The 20294-nt window shown below is 37.1% G+C and overlaps 3 protein-coding genes across 3 annotated transcripts; all 3 read left to right on the top strand.

The window, feature by feature from the left end:
• The first annotated feature begins 1770 nt into the window (after positions 1–1770).
• LOC141915269 (uncharacterized) lies at positions 1771–12087 on the top strand. Its single transcript, XM_074806738.1, has 4 exons — positions 1771–1825; positions 9978–10181; positions 10772–10894; positions 11042–12087. Exons 1-4 carry the CDS (start codon positions 1771–1773, stop codon positions 11407–11409), a joined length of 750 nt encoding a protein of 249 aa, XP_074662839.1. The 3' UTR covers positions 11410–12087.
• A 980-nt stretch (positions 12088–13067) lies between these two features.
• On the top strand, positions 13068–16139 carry LOC141915260 (2-acylglycerol O-acyltransferase 1-like). The gene is made up of 5 exons (XM_074806732.1): positions 13068–13071; positions 13333–13650; positions 15388–15559; positions 15689–15879; positions 15982–16139. The coding sequence occupies exons 1-5, from the start codon at positions 13068–13070 to the stop codon at positions 16137–16139; spliced, it is 843 nt and encodes a 280-aa protein (XP_074662833.1).
• Positions 16140–18368: 2229 nt separating this feature from the next.
• On the top strand, positions 18369–19935 carry LOC141915249 (carbohydrate sulfotransferase 1-like). Its single transcript, XM_074806723.1, has 3 exons — positions 18369–18429; positions 18748–18958; positions 19035–19935. The coding sequence occupies exons 1-3, from the start codon at positions 18369–18371 to the stop codon at positions 19933–19935; spliced, it is 1173 nt and encodes a 390-aa protein (XP_074662824.1).
• Positions 19936–20294: the final 359 nt, after the last annotated feature.

Genomic DNA, 20294 nt, shown 5'->3' with positions numbered 1-20294 from the left:
TGGGAGGATCCGTTTCTCACGACAATGAGAAGGATCAACTCCGTCGATATAAACATTCAGATCAACTGGTCCATTGATTATGTCATTATGATTTTTGTTGTTTTATCTTGTGGCAGTTCGCTGAATTTGGGTTTGAATCAATTCTGTTATGAGCTAAATGCCAAATCTGTATCATATCATAAATCACAGTACCTCCCAAACTTATTTTTGATGTATGCAGCGCTTTGAACTGAAGTATTGATTCGTCGAGTATTTCATTTAAAAACGGCTTGTTTTTGTATTTGATCTATGCAGTGTTCATAGCAGCTGGTCGACTGTGGGTTTATATTCGTGTGAATGTTATCACCACTGTATCGAACAGATATATATAGACCGAGGCAATTTCTGTCACAAATTCACGTAGACGTACGGAACGACTGAAATATTCTTTTTTCAAAAACGTTGGTCAGTTGTCTTGTATGATGGAAGAATTACTTTTGGTTATTAATAGCCCCCTGAGTCCGCTGTTTGTTAAGGTGTATTTCGATGCGGATAATTCGATTATTCATACCAGAGATATTTTATATAAACGAATGGACCTCGCCGTTTCTCGGTGTTCTGCGTGTCTCATGTTTCGGCATATGAAGGGTTAAGGCACGTTACTCCGGGACTGGAACCGCGACAGATGTTTTTACTACACACGCACTACATTCAATAGAGTTGATGAGAACGATCGATGCGCTACGCGCCCTGTAAAAATATCCTCTCAAAACTCACTCATTTCACTAATTCGATATCTCTAATACGATGTATTTGTATGTAAGAATTTATACTAAATGAACAATCGATGTTTTGTTTAGAGCAAGGTTAAAAGTCGAATTTACGCTACGGGCGTATCGAAAATATTTTCATGAAATCAATGTTTACGGGCGTCGTAATACAGACCGACAGGCGTCATAACTATTCTAATTCTTCCGATGAAAACGATACGATGTTGGAGGTTTTGATATTGTATGAGACGTATTCAACTCGATACAGGATTTAGAAGTGACAGATGGTGATTATTATGAAGGTCGCGTGGGAGTATCGCGTATACTGTCTGTCTTATGTTATTTATCTAACGTCGCACAGCTGTAATTCAATAATCACAATATAAAACATTATGATCTTTCCCTTTTAATCTAATTTCTGTAAAGCTAGCATTTGCCATTTCTCTCAAATATATAAAAATGTCCACACAATCCAAAAAACCTTCTTGTCGAATGCTAGAATGATTTCTGCTTCTCCGAATTTTTTCTTATTCCGTCGATAACGCGTCGTCGAAATTCAATTTTTTATTAACGCGCATGGTTTGTTATTTCGGGGAGAGGTAAAGGGCAAAGCAACCGCGATGTAAAGTCCAATTATTCCGTCATCAATACAAAATGTTATATAGATCCAGGGGTCTGCAGCGTTGATTGTAACGACTCAGAATACATCGCCGAGTCACAGGAGAGAGAAATACAGGCGAGAATAGTTATGTTATTCCTCTGATTATCTATTGATCTGATTCTTTATGTATTGAACTGTTGATGATTTCAGTTCAATCGAATGTTGATCATCATCACGAATACGACTGTGGCCAAGCTATTCACATCATACGTCACACATCACGGATAATCGGGGATGAAAAGATGTTGGCGATGCTGGGGATGGTTTAATCAATCGGTGAAAGTCGTCAGTAATTAGTGGCTAAGTGTTTGCTTATATTTTCTCTATATCTGTGCGCGTGTCGGAAGAAAGTGTGAGAAAATGATGTTCGAAGAGAAACTGTCGTCTTTATCTTCGGCAGGATTAAATCAAACAGGTTAGTCAGAGAAGAAAATATGATTTTGACTTTGAAATGTCTAAATAGGCGTGATTTGAAGGAAATGATATATATGTATATATATATTTTCGATAAAATCTCATATTTCAAACGTTTTCTTGTATAGTTAAAAGTTTTTGAGAGACGAGATTTGACATTTTGAAAACCACTAACACTTATGAAGAGAAACTGGCTTGTCTGGTATTTGAAAGCTTATTCCGCCGTCATCATACCTGGAAACGAGGAAGATAAAGCTATTTCAGTTTAACAAACAGACTGTGAATATGATGTTGTTTGTCTTCTCTTGCAATTAGAGAGTGATAATTTGTAGTCCACGCGTGACATTTATACAGACACTCCTCTTGAGACTGATAAGCTTTGACTAAAGGTTTATCCGATCGTATCATGTTACTTTCGTTTGTGGCTATCGCGCTAAAGCTGATTTTCGGAGACCAGTTCGTCCTGTAAAATACAGTTCCACATGCATTATCTTGTTTGAAATGACATCAAAACGAAAGAGTTTCCCTAATAGATTTAACGATGATCATGTTTTTATCGATACTTTAGGACACGGCAATCTGCTCAATAATTAGAACACCGGATTTTTGTTGATTGAATTTGAAATCTATTTCATATTTTTTTCGAATATATTACAATTGACTCTCTCTCTTTCTTCAATATTTACTGTATTGCCATATATAATTATCTCTCGCACATGAAATTGACTTGCTCACCCCAGATCTACTAATTAGAAAGGATTTCACCTCCCTGTGGAGATTAATTAGAGCCTCCCGACTGTATAATCCTTAACTCATCCTATTCTATTCTCGAATAGTCATGTTCTCATTAATAAAAGTTTAATCAACATATCCACACGTTGTCGGTTAATCCAGAAACGCGTTTCCTGAAAAACCGGAATTATAGACGTCCAGCATGGATATCCAGACGCATTTCGAATTATCTCGCCCAGCGGTGTGTCACAGAAAAAATAAATACTTACGTGTTTTAAAGCAAACACGAAATTAGTCATTTGTCGAGATGACTACGAGCAACATATAGTTGTATAGCGTCGAGATCACGAATCTCTGGAAATAGCGCGTTCTTTTTTCATTAATATCCTGTTTAATAAAACAAAACAAATTTCCGCAGCGTTCGAAAAGTTACTTCAATAATTGCGTAAAACATGCAGGTATTCGAAAGGTAACAACGGCGACATTTTCACGATGACGTCACTCACAGCTTCAGGCAAAAGTCATTACAAAATCCGAATCTTCTAGTTCCATAAAGCGGTTTGCTTTTGGCAGAACTTTGATCTAGTGAAACGATGGTTTTGGTTTATAATTCAATCATCAAAGTAAAAATACATCGACACTTCGATTGTGGAAGTAATTTTCCTTATACGAAAACCCATTTTTATGTTCTTTTTGCCTAAAATTATTAACGATTTCATCGATTCATTTACTTTGATATAGAAACTATTGAATTATTCCAAAGATTTTTTAGCACGCATATTTTTGTTCGTTATCGATGTAACGAAATACGTTACAAATCCCTAAAATTAGCAAGTAGCATAATAAAGTCATATAGTCATAGTTTTTCAAGAAGATGCAGATTCCTGTGAAGTATATGTCGGTTTTTCTCACTAGAGAACATGTTCTGTGAGACGCGTGTTATTAGTCCTGATGTCCGCGGACGAATAAAGACGATCATTTATCTGATGTTTATTCTGATTTACGACATCAGTCTCAGTCGTGTCAGCTAAAAAACGCAACAGCGGGGAATCTGTAATTTACCGTTCATGACCAATTTGCAGGAGGATGTTTTCGCCTGGTCGATGGTTCAACTGCGAGATAAATCATAAATATCGAGTCTACTTTACACCCTCTAAGGCATGCGTATCTGCTATAAACAGGTCATGCTTGGGTTAGTTTTACGAGGGATATATTGAACCAACAGTCCGATGTTCTGGGCTATTTTTATCACCTGTGATAACGTGTTTTATGTAGACGCTTCCTATCAATTTGGTGGAAATATTTTGATTACTGAAGCGCCCAATAATTGTGTCATAAGTGGTCCTTTGTGAGCACGCTCTTGTCGCCGCGGAATCCTAACGCTTTTAGCAGCAAGATGCCACGGATCAACACGCGAAGGCCACTTAAAAGACATGCAGGCTGGTAGAAAATTGCACGGAAATTATGCTTCATCGCTTTCTCGGTGTGGAATCTGAAAAAAAGATGCCCGAGCACACAGTTTTTTTATCTGACAGTGTCACGCATAATATGGCAGTATATGATGTGGCGTGTTAGAAAATTCAGCGCTCTCTCCACGCGCGGCCATGTTCGTTCTTAGAATACGTTTTGTCAGGAGTGAACCCTCATTAGCCATATTAATATGGCAATCGTCATTTCGGCTAGCTACTTGTTCCGGTTTTATATTAACCTGTTGCCTGATTAGCTTTGCATAGTTAGGGATGATTGATCGCCCTAAAGTCTCGATAAATTGGTCTTTTTTCGATTAACGAGCCGTAAACCAGCCGATCAATCAGGCACGATGTAATCGCACAAATTCTTGGGGTCAAATATGGATCAGATGATCTTACAATCAAACATCTTTCCGTCTGCTGATGAAAAAAAGAGTTTTTTTTAGCAATATACGATACATGTTACAGGATAGGACGAAACCAGTCAAAATTATTCGGGCATCATTGACATTTTACCTGATGATAACAATATTGAGTTTTAATACATGTGATAGCAAAATGAAAACGAAGTCTTTCAATCGATTTTTCCATTATCATACATGTTTATAATTATACAAATTCCATTGCGGAAAACAGCGTGATTTTGCGAATAACGTAAGAATATATTTCTGCATTCGAAAATAAGGCCCTTTTTAGACTTCAAGTGATTTGAACGTACGTCCCGTGATTCCAACATCGGAAGTCAGTTCTTCTCTAAGTTTGTGATTTCTTACAGTATTCACCATTAAATTAGCGTCGGAATTAGTTTTTTGTCATTCTATTTGTGAATATTGGAACTGGGAATATAGTCGGCTAGGCGGAGTATTAGGTCGTGAAATAAGGATTAGGACTGCGCGTCTACCGCCATATATCCGTTACATCTCTCAATACCGACAGTCTATTAATTGTTAAATTGAGCGTAGATTTAGAGCGGAAAGTAACTTCCGTGAAACGGGGAATTAATGCAAAATATCGTCGTCCACATCTGCGGTTAAGAGACGATGGACGTCGCGTAGGCGGCTAGTGATTACACACAAATAAATACATCGTTTATCGATGCGTGTCAGAAGAGTTGATAAAATCGTCCATGTCCCGAAACTAAAACTGACCTTTCTGGAGTAGATTGTGCCTGATTAGTCGAGAACTTCTGAAAGATACCGCTTTTTAGAGGCGTACTTGTATTTGCTACAGTTGATCGGTTTCAACGCCCAACACGCTCGTGCAACATTCTGTAATAAGACTATTTGTAACTGTCAGGGGTTGGTTCCGTCTGACTATGTAATATTCATAACCGCTAATACCACCGCGAGCAAATGACAAATTCATCCTGATTTATGAAAAAAACTAGATTTATGAGATAATTTTGATTTAATTGAGATATTACTTTTGTAAATCTATTCACTCACGCAGCTTCCTTTTCTCCGATGAAAAAGTCTAGCCGGTTTACCATTACATGGTCGAATGGTAGGTATCCAGTACCGATGGCCGACATCACCGCTAGCTTTTCTTTTAATGACGGTAATGTTGGTCATTGATGCTGGATCCGTATGACAGGTCCCTGCGGTTATCACCACTCGTAGTCAGTTTCAGACTGACTTCGATAAATATGGTCGCCGATCTAGTGACCCGCCAAATATCAGGGCTTGTCAGTAACAGAGGCGTAAATGCCACGGACACACGCGGCTTTTCCTTTCATTGTCTAATTGATATTCTCGTTGCATGCGTTTAATCAGGAAAGTCTTGCGCTTATCCGATCTAACCACGATGCATTCAATCTTGAAAGAAGATAGCTTCACCTGACGATCCTAGCAGTTTTTCACATTTGCTCGGATTTTCTACGGATTTGAACTTTTTCTCGAATGAGCTTTATTCAACCGGGTGTGTTTAATTCAATTCTATTAGTTAGATCGACTTCCAGTGTAGTTTAATTCAATTTGCACTGGGCTATAGAGCCCATCATCTTAACACGCACTCCAGCATTTCAGATAAAAAATGTTTGGATGTTCGAATTTTGTATCATAGACGAAGAAGATAAACCAAAAGATGATATTCGAAGGAAAGAGAGTGACATGATCTCGCAGTCGATAGACGGTCGCGGAGCTACAAGCGGATATCATATGTGTTCATCTTATCATCTCGAATTTAAGGTTTTTCAATAGGCGTATATGCCGCATACGTAATAACAACACGCACATAATATACGAAGCTTGAATCATCATGGATTGACTGCGGATCGGAGGCTCCCGTAACGCCAAATCTCTACCTCGAATGAAGTGATAATGAAAATAGTTTTAAACAAATACGAATCGATAGGTAACCTAAGTAGTTCCATTAAGGAGGATGTAGATCATTGAATAGATTTTATTCATGTCACTTGTAAACCCATTACTGTGACTTGTTGCGGGTCTCATGACAAACATCTCGTGTATTTACATTAGATACTTGAGACTAGGGAACATGTTAAGATCCCCGATCAGTCTATCCGGCAATATTTGACTGAATGTTTGAGTAACGTGTTGTGTGTTTTTAATAAACTGATCGAATCCGCATCGGCTCAAAGGATCCATTCATTGACTGCAAACAGTAACGTCCTCATATTTTCACGATAAAAGTCATCAGGCCCAAATATTCAAATCGGGTTACACGGTTCAAAGGTTTAGGCGCCATTAGTATGCTGATAATCTGCTGATGGAATATTTCGCTGAGTCGACAACGTATGACCGCTGAAACCTTTTGTTGTGGTTAGGTTTGCTAGCACACCGTGTGATAATCAACACGTTCCGAAAGTGAATATTACTTATTATCAAATAACTCGTCCAGTATTCCGGATTATGACCACACCTTTACGATTGTGTTGTTCGTTCACTATTTTGTGCGGAATAGACTTCTGTTTCTTGCAGGTAATGTAAATGTATAATATTCGATGGCTTTAATTCTGAAAAGAAATGTGTGTCATTTTCTGTTGCATTGTTATCGACGTGTGACTGATGATTTTTGAAGAAGAATTTTGAATAAACATAAATAAACAAATGCTTCTTTGTGAGTATCTTTAAGTTAAAACCTCAATAGCGACGTTTTAGATTTTATCATCAACGTGAATGGTATAACATCACCGATTCAAACGTATTGAACTGAAATAAAGATTGATCAATAAGTAAAACTGCTTATGTGTAAGTATTTCTATAGAACGTATTGAATTTTGAGTCACTTGTATAGATTATTCTGTTACTAATTTCCATGGAATTAAAATACCACAAAAGCATCACATATAGTGTTTAGTTGGTCTATATTCGAAACCATTCATTCGATAACACTGTCAGTATATCTCGACTGAAAATAAACTGTCAGCTATTTCTTATGAAAGGCGAATATATCGATTTTTTGATTCGAAATCAACAGATATTTCTTTTTCTGATTCACTATTTCACCGTACTTTTTTTATTGCGTAACGTCTATAATACTTCATAAGTTTTTCATGCACTTTCACGTTTGAAGTGCTTCGCTTTGTAATTTGTTCTTGTGAAGTACCGTACTTATTTGGCACCGAATTTGCTAGAATACCGCGAGCACAGACCCTCGTGTTCACAGGGGCTTTAAAGTAAGCCCGCTTAAGATTGTCATTAGTATTCCGATGCGGTGGGAATGTTTACACGACGATGTTTCATCGCTTTTTTCATTTTCTTGTATTTTCAATTTATTTTTAACTAGTTCTCGTTGTCTTTTCGGATTGTAGTTTGAATTGCGAAAAAACACATTTCGAACTCCGTACGTTTTTCATAAAAAGAAAAACAAACGGTAAACCGTTTCATCATCAGTATAAACACAGTATATTCATTCGACCTGTCCCGTTTGAAATAGATATTCGATCTATCGATGAAGTCACTTCGCCAACAAGGCTATTTTAGCTCACAGATATTTTGATGTCTTGTATCAAACGAACAATGACGCGAATTTCATGTAATCACCTCGGGCGTTTTGCTGAAATAAAAGATCAAAAAGTTTTTTCCATCTTTTAGTCTTTTATTAACTATAGTTTCTGATATTACCAAATCGATGCAAGTTTCGAGTCACGGACAAATATGATGACGTATGAAGTAACGTCATCCGCGTGCCTGTCGATTTCTCACCGTTAATATATGATACACGGGAATTGTGTTTCGGAGGCGGATTGTAACTCATGTGAACAGGTCCCAGTTTTACGCACGTCAAGATACTAATTCTAACTGCGATGACTATTTCAAATTTAACAGTTTTCTACAGGGTTTCCATGTTTTACCATGCTTGTTAGTCGCCAAGTAAACGCATAACGCATTAACCCTTTGGCCGGTTTTGATATTCAACTTTTAACCTCAATTTATTGCGAATTGAGTTGGTTTAATAGGGTCTAGAAACCAAATAATACCCACTAAATAAATCGGCATTGGTTTTATTGAGTTATCTTTCAATCAAAGCCTGCTAGTAGGAAAATGACATCGGAGTTGACCTGTTACGTGAGCGATTTTTTGTTAAGGGCCAATTACGCGAGAAATTGGTATCGGTTAACGCTCGATACCTCTCATCTAAAATTAATCATTGATTATCAAAAATTAATCAATCACCATAGCTTTTAAAATTAGAACTCCTTACTGATTGATGTACTATATTCAACAGGGCGTAGGTCTTCGAATTTCGTAGTAATAAGTGGTCGGAGCTCGTGATCGAACGCATTTATATTTCGATCTTTTCGCATTTCACAATGTCGGCCATATTTGAACTAGGTCCGAACTACAGCGACTGCCTTTGTCAGTTTTGTGGTTCGCAATTTTCGGACTATCGTACTAACGATGGCCGCATAAACTAGATCAGCCCATGGACTAACTGACATTCGGTTTCTCAATGTTCGACAGACTCCGTTAACCGAAGCTCGCCGAAGAAAAGATGATTATTCGAATTTTTGGCCGCTGAGCTTGTTAGGCAACCGCTTTTTCTAAGCTACACGTCGTTTACGCGTATAGTACCGCGATAGGCTTTGAAACGCAAATACACCGTAGCACATGAACGTATGGTTGATCATGGTGCATTTTTTTAATCACAGAATAAACAGAATCCGTCATTCTGAACGCCAGGTTTAACGCCACAAAATCTTCTGTCTTCCATTGCGTTGCCATGGTTATAACGTTCCTAGTTCCTGCCCTGATTGTGTAAAACATCTCTTCATTCGTGTCGAATCGGTATATCGGTTATTTCGTTAATAAAAAAGGTTTTTTGCAAAGGAAGTACTCGTGTGTTTTTTCTTCGCCGAGAGTGTGTACTTTTCTCCGTGAATAACGTATCAAAGCGGCGATTCAGAAATTGTTATTTAGCTGAGCCAATCTGTATAACAGCGAAAATTGTACACGTTGTACAAATGGATGACATCGGAAATAGTTATCGTCGTACATCTATAGTACATGTGCGTTTATAGAAACATAATGAGTACCGGTAACTATCCAACTGATAATTGTGATTGATATGTATTTGCTAAAAAAAACCGTTTTGATGATTAAACGCTTGGTTAATGTATTGATTTGCCCTTGCGTCACTAGATGTCGCGATCGTTTGTCTTAATTACGAAAACTATCCGATTTCCTGATCCCTTGTACCGTCGAATACTCTCCTGTGATATATTTTCCTTCGACGAACGTTTCTATATCGTGCAGCTGTATAGCTATTGATTGTACAAGATGACAAAACTTCATTAATCTTATACTGAGTACGCTTCAAAGGGGCGATATCCGACTTATCGTTTCTACAGTACATCACCGCATCAATTATTAAATGATAAATTTGAAGCCTATTTCATGGGAAAGATGAAAGCTTGAATAGAACTGATTAATTATTCAAAAAATCGTTTCCAAAATTTCTTTGAGCTAACATTTTTTTCGGTATTTCCAGATGAATACTGTTGCCATGCTGCCGGTATGATGTCAAACAGCGCCTCTAAACCCGAGCTCTTCCTCATTATAAACTTCTTCGAACATATTCCTCCGCCACCTAGTTTTCCATCGTTTAAAGCCGGATTCATGCATGTAGTGAAAGTAGTGCAGAAACACCCTCAGTTCATCGAGGGCATGTTATTACGTGACGTCAATGAGACACGTAAGTAAACAACCCGTGTGTGAGATGAAAAACTTTTCTTGAGATTGTTAATTTGATTTTCCTCGATGGCCATTTGGAAATTCTTATTGCTCCCTTCAGGCGGCGGTAAAGTGATAAATGAATGAATTCATTCGAAAAGCTATAATTATTTAAGTGCGCTGTTGCTCAGTTTTGACAAACTATTTCTAAACTGATTGATTAGAATGGCACTTACAAATCAAGCGCAGAGGTAGAAATCATGTCCCCGACAAAATCAAATAATGTTCACTTTTTGCGTTGTTTATTTGAACCGAGCAATGTATGTCTACTTGCAATTTGGCCGAGTCTTTCGCGACAGGAATTGGAGAGGGATGATGAATTGATTTTCTGTTGATGCTGTTTGAATTGGATTCCAATTCAGAGGAGGAAATTCCTCCGAAACCGTCGATAAAACGTGAAATAGAAAATCGTAATCGAAATCTGTCACGTCCCTTCAAGAATATTGATAATATTTTTTCTCGTGCAAAATTCAGATAAAGTTATGTATGTTAAAGTTTTCACTAAAATGATGCTTTCACATGAACTCACTCCGAAGTATATTTCTCTTCCAGCGCGTTTCCCGTATATAAATTTTGCTGTTTTTGACACTGGGCCACGTGGTATATTCCAACACGACCCAGACTGGATACAGGCTATCAGCGAAGGACATGGTACCGAACAAATACACCATCAAGGTACACCATCTTTAGTCATAATATTTGATTAAATCATTCCAAACCCGTCTGCTGTTGATTGTCAATATAAACCAGAGTTTATATAGTTTATGAATTTCTTTCCAATTCTGATATTAAATTTACAAAATTTCATTGAATTTATTGCAGCCGGATTTATGGAATTGCAAACATTACATGGACCAGAGACTCCGTCTCTACCTAAAATACCACCCAATAAAACAACGGCTTACATCATAACTGCGTTCAAAGCTGAAGGTGATTTTGACAGACTTGACAGAACGTGGAATACGTGGAGTGGATCAGATTTTATCCAAGCGTACATCCCGCCTGAGCTGAGTCTGAAACGGATCACTATTCATAAGCGTATCGTCACACACGGAACTTTCGTCTACGCGTTAATGTGCGAATTAAGCGAGGGCGTGACGTATCTAAATCGTGCTCGAGATTTCATTGAACGACTGAACGAACGAAATTGCGGATATTCAGCTTTGTATCTGATCGACGAGATATACTGAACTTACTACGTCACTCACGTGTTCGGCCAATAATCGAGCGAGATGAACGTCTATATGGAAATACTGCTCATCGATTGGCTGATGGGTCGCACCGAAGAAATTCCGTTAGCTCATGGACTCTAAAACGAAGTTCGTTTTAGAGTCTTTAGCTAAAAAACGCGATTTGCTTTCGCCATCGTGAGTAAATAGTGTCCAGGGGCCAGTTCCAAAGTCGAGACCAAAGTTGTCCATATAGTCTCAAGACTGGACTTAGGTTGTAAGTTTGGCTATAGAACTAAGATGGTCCTAGACTGGTCTTAAACCCAACGCACACGATGTTAAGAAACATAGAGGAGACGGAGACATATTTCTGAGTGTATTCCTGTATCGTGTGCGTTTCGAGAGACATGTTTTCGCCAGTCAAACGTTTCCGAGATCAAACATGTTTGATTCCCCGTGTTTCTGTGTTTCCCTGCGTCGTGTGGTTGGGCTTAAAGTCCAAGCCATGACTATATGAACTGGCCCCCTCAAAGAATGAATTTAATTTCGTTTCTATAAATATAACGTATTTCGCAAACGTTCCACATACGATACTTCCCTGACGCGATCATAGTTATGTACGAGTGAAAAGCCAGTTTCTTCTTTTATTGCTGTGCGTGTTTATTAAATGCGTTTTACGTCACGAGGATGATATGCAAATGCGATATTAGACTACCGTAGATTTGTACGCTACTTAATACTAGCTATAAACGTAATATAGACATTAGTTTGTACAACCAAAACTTTACAAAGAAGGTGATAGATCTCAAATTCTATATCTGAAGTATTAGGCCTGTAGATGGTGGCCACGTGTATCTGTATATATATATACGAATGAATAGATAAATATATTTAAGTGTTATATAATAATAAATGAGTTATTTTTTCTATTCAAATACGTATTTCATGATCATGTACATCGTCGATTTATACGTATATATGTATGTACGAAACCGATTGGCAGATCAAGAGAAGAAGAAAGAGAAGGCTAGAATCTCTCTTTTTTAGAAAAAGCTATCAGGGATGTGGTAATTTGATTTCCATCAGCGCACTCCTGCAGTCTCACCGGACGACAAGATTGTATAAAAACTGATCGAACATTGCGTAATCCAGTATATTGCGTAATTTCGAATTGCGGTAGAGAAAACAGACAGAAATTCAATATTTTAGACACGAACAAATCCGTAGTAATAAAAATCATAGATTCATTGGAAGAGACACAACCTGATTACTAAACGATCGCGGATGTGGATCGATTCATTGGTAGAAAAGCTGCCATTTGCCTGCAATTTCAAAACTGCCTACATGAATTAGCAAATTCAATTTTGAGTAAAAATAATCGAGTTCTTTTATCTAGAGGTAATCTAAAAAAACCCGTTGAAATAAGGACTTGTCCAGCCACGAGTGCCAGGTTGATCAATCGGCTAATTATTGCATTCTCTACCTGTGAGAAATTTCATAATACTGTGTGATTCGTTTGGGTGGTTGCCATGGAAATGATTTGGAATTATAACAGAAAGAAACGACAGTAGGACTGCAGTTGAGAAATAGTGACAAATTCAACGTCGTATTTCTAACTATATGAAGTTGGAAATAGATAGCCACCGACGGAGTGGACTGGTGATATATAGGTCAAGACAATGAGTATTTGATAACGTTTTATATATCAAAAGTTAATTGAGAGCAGCTTGAAACAGTTCGTTCCGAGGATCTCGAGTTCAACCAGCCGATTCTGTTGTTATCTATTAAGACTGAAAATGAAGACTTCAATGGCGCTCGGACCTGGGGAAATCTTCGCCTGGATTTTCATTTCTTTCTACATCCCACTAGTTTCGCTCATAATTGGTGTCACTGTATTTTGTCTTGTCCGTCTGTTCGTAACTGAATATTGGTATTTATCCGTAGCGATAGCGATATGGCTGTATTGCGATTCTGTAGTCGCTGGTCGCGGCGGTCGCCGATCCGAGCGATTTCGACGCTGGAATCCGTTAGGAAGATGGATCGCAAATTTGTTACCGATTCGAATGATTAAAGATACAGACATCGATCCGAAAAATAATTATATATTTTGTGTACATCCTCATGGTAATGTCTCTTTACTGAGTACAATACTATCAGACGCAACTGGATTCAGCTCTAAATTTCCTGGTTTGAAGCCGCACATGGTTGTGATGGAATCTCTATTCAGATTCCCTGTATTAAAGCATTTTTTCAGCCTCAGTGGTAAGTGTTTATCTATTATCTTAGTGACGCTTCATGGCCTATAACGCACAGAATCACGGAATCAAACATATTTGATGTCGGGAACGTTTTTGTCTCGAACCACATTTCTCGTGATACCTGGAATTAGCTCAGAATATTCACCAAACACAAAAGATATTCAAATAATTAAATTTATTGTCGAGACGAGAGCCAAAGAGGAAAGAGAGCGAAGAGAACAGCGCAAGAGAGCGAAGCGCAAGAGAGAGAGAGAGAGAGAGGAATAGAATGACATGACCTTATATTGCTCCACTAGACAATGGCTAGACGTCAGTAGAACAAAGTTCAAATGACCGGCGCCGAGTGAAGTGTATAAGGTCGGGATTGAAATGATAAGGATAAAGTTGGTTTTAAAAGAATTACAATATAGATATGTGTTACATAATACATTTTAAATAATATGATGTATAATGACGTCCTCTGTATCATATGCCGCACCTTCGCTTGATTCGTCCTCGAATCTTAAAACTAAACTATACCAACGAAAAAAAAGAAACGATATTGACGAGAGGGAAAAAAACCACTTATCGATTATAGATCCAAACATGAGTAGTAACCATATATTATAAAACATGATACTCTTCCCTTTAGACACGCAATTATCAGTGGGATGAAAACCTGGAAGACATTCAAATTACGCGGATGACACTAGCGACTTATCGTTGCAGGAACAAGACGTAGACACACGAAAAAAAATGCATACAGATCCACCACTTAACAATTAAGCGTGATCAGGAGAAATAAACAGAGATAATATATGATTCATATAAATGGAATTCAACCGATCCAACGATAGGCGTATGTTGTCAATAATAGCAATTGTGGTCAGTACGGCAGTAAACATCATTATCACTTCTAACGTAAATATCAAAGTCCAACAAGTGGACTGCATGCACGAAAATAAATCAAAACTATGCCGCGATAGTAACTAAGTAAGTATCAAGTTCCACATACACGTTATAAGTAAACGAAATATATCTGATAAAAGGTGGGCGACACAGAGGCACGCCTTTTTGTAAAATAAAAATAAACATACGCGTACGACACAGGGAAACGTTCGTCGACTGTTTCCGTGTTTCCTTGCGTCATCTGCGTTGGGCGTAATTTTCTCAATGTCCAAATTTGCTCCATATTTTACCAAAAAAAAGATTCGAGCACATAATTTTGGCGAGAAATGGCCAAAACCAAAAAATACGTGTACATCCTTATCAAGAGGGGAAAGAGGAATGTGGGCCTTACTGGTGACGGGGGAGGGAAGGAGTGGGGGTGTTACTGCAATTTGTTTGCTCTTCAAATATAACGAGCAAGCCATTTCTTGTGGTTTTTCCGTGTTAAAAACTTCCTGAAGTGAATATAAACTTGGTCGCCGGTCGTAGAACTATGGTGGTTATATCTTCCTTCAAAGTCACATCCTAAGAATGAAATGGAACTCGTCACCGATGAGTTTCACATTGCACTTATCGCATTACGGTACCAATTTGCGATTGATAGTTACGTTACAGTCGTAGCCTATACGAAAGATAATGAAGAGAAGCGGTTTTCAACTCGTGTAGAAATTGTTATTGTAAATATATGGCGGCCTGACATTTTGTGTCTTCAATTAATTCTCCAAAGGATTTTAGTCTGAGAAACACCATAAGGATAAATATGTCTGGCTTGATATTTAGAAATATACATGTATTATTATATCCATATTTCAAGGTGCCATTTCATCATCGGCGGATTCAATTGATCACGTATTACGCCGAGGTTCGGGAAATGCTGTAGTAATAGCGGTTGGAGGTGGCCATGAACTTATTGATATGCATCCAGGAACGATGGTCTTAACATTAAGGAAGAGGAAAGGTTTCGTGAAAATGGCCTTAAAACACGGGTGCGTTAGAATATACGAAATGCACGTTTTCGTTGGAACCTATTCCATATATTTTCATAATGTTAAGTCTACATAAAACCCTTTAATTGTTCATCAAGTCTTCTAGAAAGTTTTGAATGGATTTTTCAGAGCTAGCCTTGTTCCTGTGCTGAATTTCGGCGATGGGGATCTTTTACAACAAATACCGAATCCACCAGGCTCATTGTGGAGGAGTATTCAGGATATTGTGTACAAGTTGATTCATCGTTACGCAGCCCCTGTTACGTTGCATGGCAGACAATATGGATTCCTAGCCAATCGGGTTCCGTGTTTTACTGTAGGCAAGTATGCACGGTTATGGTTACATTAATCGAACTTCATATCATACGTTTTATTATTTGATCAATCATTATTCATTCGAAGTTTTTTTAATTGTCTTCTAGTTGGAGCTCCAATTCACGTGCACAAGGATACCAACCCGTCTCCAGATAAAATTGAAGCTTTACACTCTCGATATATGACAGGCCTGCAAGACTTATTTCACAAATACAAGAGCGAATACTCGATGAATCCTTATTTAGAACTCGATATAAGATATTAGATTTATTGCTTTGATTTTCTATTCATAGTGATACACTAATTGCTTTACCTCTTGAGAGAGTTCGGAGTTCAAAAGTAGAAGTTATGGTGGTAGCCGTTTATCACAGGAGATTAGATGGACTTGAACAATTTGATGAAGTTTACCGATGTATAATTTGTCTTATTCTTTTATCCTTTCGTGTGCACGTTTTTAACCTGTTTTTGTGGAGAATTTGTGTAATCTTTCAATCTGTTTTTGGATGATCATTTTAAGTAATTCGTGTTCAGATATATTTTTACACAATAAACGGAACGGAACAGACTTTATCATTCACTTCATACAAAATTACTTTGCAAAAAATATATGCGATAGATGTGATCAGTGAAATATATGGATTAAACCTATCGTGCAAATGGCTGATAGACTGAATGGCTGAAGAAAATGATACATAAACTGAGCGGTCAGAAATGAAACCTGGCCGAGTTTCTTATAGAAGATTAGAATGAAGAAACATACAGCCCTGTGCAGGAAATCCATGACAAGTCAATATTGATGTTAAAGTCGATGAGGATTCCGGCTTATGTCACAGACGTTCAATTGACTAGTCGATCTTCAACATCAAATTGTCCTTTGTTTGCCATTGGTTTTTTTGCACAATCGGATTAGCCATCCTACCATCCAACTTCAACTTAAAACTGTACGACTTGAAATCTGCCTTGGGTTTTTATACCGCCACAAGTTCCCGCGCGAGTTGTTAACCGATAGCAATACCTTTTCCAGAGCTTGAAATTCTTTCGTGAGTATATTTTCGGAATTCTCCTTCTTCTGAACACTACACAAAATCTATTTTCTAGAATGGATAGATGAGCGAGCCTTAACAACTCCACTCATTGCGAACGGTTTTACTTGTTTAACTGATCTCAACCTGATTCAGAATAGAATAGAATAGAATAGAATATATTTTTATTGCTCACAAAAGTACATTTGCTTAGAGCAAGAAAATACAACATGAATGTCAATACGATACAATATCAGAAACAAAATTCTGTTGTATTTTGGATAGATGATAGCCTAGGCTAATATCTATCCAAGATTACACGCCACAGTTAATGTGTAACAAGAAAAATAATACAGCAATGTTATTCAAAATATTTGAGACCTCTTCGTATAAATAAGGTAAGCTTTCGGAGTTTTACATCTGATGATCTAAACAAATCTACAAATTTATGTAATTGTTGGTTATCTACAAAGTATAAGCTGAAAAGGTATCGACGGAAATTGGCAAAGAATGGGCAAACTGATATCAAGCGAAATTCGTCACAAACAACTCGCATATTACATTTTGTGCAAAGTCTGTCGGCACGTGAGACACGGTTATACCTCCCAGTTTCGATAGGTAAGCGGTGGTTCGAACATCGAACTCTACAGTGTACATAACCTACGAGCAATTATCTAATTCTAGTTATATAGTTAACTATTAGATAATTGCTCGCAGACATAACTATGACGATATCTGTTACCAATACTCGCGTTCAGAAGATATACCAAATTAGGCATCTCTCGAGTGCCCTTTCTAACTGCTATACCAGTAAGAAAAATATGTCAAAGACCCAATGTATGGAATGGATTGCGTAACATTACTACCCAATATCTGATATCCCATCAAATCATATACAGGTATTGGCGGATTAACAGCTCGGTATGGTTATCCAAATTACAATAAATCCAGCTTATTCAAATAACGGCGATAACTTAGTAAGGTTTAATTCAGTGTTTTAAAATTGCTAAGAGGTGTTCAGAAGAGGTCAACAGAATTGACATAAAACAATCATCTTAGTATTTATTAAGCATTATCTAAATATTTACCAATATTCTATCGTTGCAGTTTAACTCATTGACAAGTGTAGGGATCGTTTTCTTTAGTAGAAATATTACAATGAATTTTCTAGAACAAATATATGATATATCTTTGAATTACAACAAGTATGGAAATGTTTTAGAATCAAACGATATTTACAATGATTTCCTCGAATGACCTATTCAATGATACTCTGTGATGATACTAGTTATTGAATTTGTTCCAGTTGTTACCGTCGCAATTCAACTAATTTCATATTCTACGCACGCACATCATACTCTAACAGATTAAATCGACGCATGAAAATCATCTTATATTTAATCATCTTATCTTGATAACAATATTCAGCTTATATGCAACCTATGAAATTCATTTCTTCTTTAATCCTTGAAATGAGAGAATCTACAAGAAAGAAATGTATTTTGTTAATCCTGTTAGCTTTTGCGGTTTATGGTAAGTGATTTTTTTTTAGTTTAACGAAAGTAGCGAAATAGCAAAACGCGATGTTTCATAGTTTTTGTTTTCCCGTCGGGCTTTTGTTCAAACAGCGTATTTTCATTCGAAATTAAATTGTAGTTGTGTGATCATTTCTAAAATTTTGATATTAGGCCCTTATTCAAGACAACAAACTCTTGACTCTACCAATTCCCAAGAGAAAAAACGAATCAAATTATCTCAAAAAAACTTATAGCCATCTCTCGTACTGTAAGATTAAACGAAAACCCTACTGTCAATTTTAGAATTGAAAATATTCCGATCTCTTTTATATAGCTTGGTGGCAGAGTGATGTTAATCAGCCAACCTTAAACCAAACTCGCCATCCTATCAAAATCCTGCTTATTACTTACATGCGAGGTGGATCTTCATTTCTGGGTGACGTATTCAACCAGAATGCCGACGTGTTTTATCATTATGAACCCGGGCAAGGCATGTTCTTGTCATTATTCGCATCGTTACTGTCACCAATACGGACAAGCAGGAGGTAAAATACGATAAACTTTACACGCTTTCACGAAACAGGCGAACACGATATGAATAATTGATATTATTAATTTTAGACAGGTACATAGAAATATGTCTCACACCGATCGTTTTATCAAGCAAATAGAGAATTTAGCCGATTGCAAGTTTGGCAATCTTCCCATAGAAGTACTTAGTAATGATCATTTCTTTGCAATGACGAAAAATGGAGGCGAAACCTATCGCCAGTGTCTGCAGCTATCGCATGAAAAAATAATATTTGAATGTCGGCGAGGTTATATCGAGAAAAACTGTGAATATGGCAGTAATATTTGTTATAGAGCCCTCGAACCGCTAGATCGTATTACTTCCGACGTGCCGTGGCAACTAACACATTACAGACACTGTATGAACAAGCGACTGAGTGTACGACTTCAGGTTTGTTTAACCGCATACGAAAAACTCTGCCAACAATCGAAAATACGCGTCTTAAAATTGATTCGTTTCGATATCGGATTTGTGGAAAAGCTTCTAAAGTCAGATCCGAACTGGTATATTATTTACTCGGTGAGAGATCCAAGAGGCATCATTCAATCTCGACTTTCCAATCAGTTGTTACAGTTCGACACTAAATACGAAGCAAAATATCTTTGTAATCGTATGCTGAAAAATACTGTCGAGTTTGAACGAATGAAGCGTAAATATCCGCATCGAATGATGACGACATCCTACGAGAGATTGGCGACGAATCCTGTTGATGTCGCTCAAAGAATTTATCAGTTTTTGGGACTTGTTTTACCATATACGGTAAAAGAATGGTTGAAAACAGCAACAAATTCAAATGATTTGTCACAGGAAAAGGCGTTCGGAACGATGAGGAAAAACTCGAATGAAACGGCGTACAAGTGGATGAAAACTATGAATGAATCTGATAAAGAATATTTAGAGTCACTTTGCGGAGATACATTAGATAGACTTGGTTATTACAGAAAATATTGACAAAACATTGAATATATATAATTTAGATTTTACCATGTTAAGAACCTGGATCAAGTTGCACAGTTTTAATTTCGATTCAAGAGTGAAAATTAATTCCGTTTAGGTTAATTTCCTATGAATTTCTATGATTTCCTCTAAAGTTTCCTATGAACTATCTATCCAGAATATGACGTAGGTTTGTAAACAAAAGACCGGTGCTTCGGCATAATTTGAATATATATATATATATATATATATATATATATATATATATATATATATATATATATATATATATATATATATATATATATATATATATATATATATATATATATATATATATATATATATATATATATATATATATATATATATAT

Source organism: Tubulanus polymorphus, chromosome 1 (assembly GCF_964204645.1).
Source record: "Tubulanus polymorphus chromosome 1, tnTubPoly1.2, whole genome shotgun sequence".
Lineage (NCBI taxonomy): Eukaryota > Metazoa > Nemertea > Palaeonemertea > Tubulaniformes > Tubulanidae > Tubulanus > Tubulanus polymorphus.
This window is presented reverse-complemented; position numbering and strand designations above follow the sequence as displayed.

What these genes read in the sequence shown, in the direction of transcription:
- LOC141915269 (XM_074806738.1), top strand. Translation starts at nt 1,771, where the DNA reads ATGATGTTCGAAGAGAAACTGTCGTCTTTATCTTCGGCAGGATTAAAT. An exon ending in GGCAGGATTAAATCAAACAG is followed by an intron (nt 1,826 to 9,977) that starts GTTAGTCAGAGA and finishes CGGTATTTCCAG; the next exon opens with ATGAATACTGTTGCCATGCT. An exon ending in ACGTGACGTCAATGAGACAC is followed by an intron (nt 10,182 to 10,771) that starts GTAAGTAAACAA and finishes TTTCTCTTCCAG; the next exon opens with CGCGTTTCCCGTATATAAAT.
- LOC141915260 (XM_074806732.1), top strand. An exon ending in AAAATGGCCTTAAAACACGG is followed by an intron (nt 15,560 to 15,688) that starts GTGCGTTAGAAT and finishes TGGATTTTTCAG; the next exon opens with AGCTAGCCTTGTTCCTGTGC. An exon ending in GGTTCCGTGTTTTACTGTAG is followed by an intron (nt 15,880 to 15,981) that starts GCAAGTATGCAC and finishes ATTGTCTTCTAG; the next exon opens with TTGGAGCTCCAATTCACGTG.
- LOC141915249 (XM_074806723.1), top strand. Translation starts at nt 18,369, where the DNA reads ATGAGAGAATCTACAAGAAAGAAATGTATTTTGTTAATCCTGTTAGCT. An exon ending in GTTAGCTTTTGCGGTTTATG is followed by an intron (nt 18,430 to 18,747) that starts GTAAGTGATTTT and finishes TCTTTTATATAG; the next exon opens with CTTGGTGGCAGAGTGATGTT. An exon ending in CCAATACGGACAAGCAGGAG is followed by an intron (nt 18,959 to 19,034) that starts GTAAAATACGAT and finishes TATTAATTTTAG; the next exon opens with ACAGGTACATAGAAATATGT.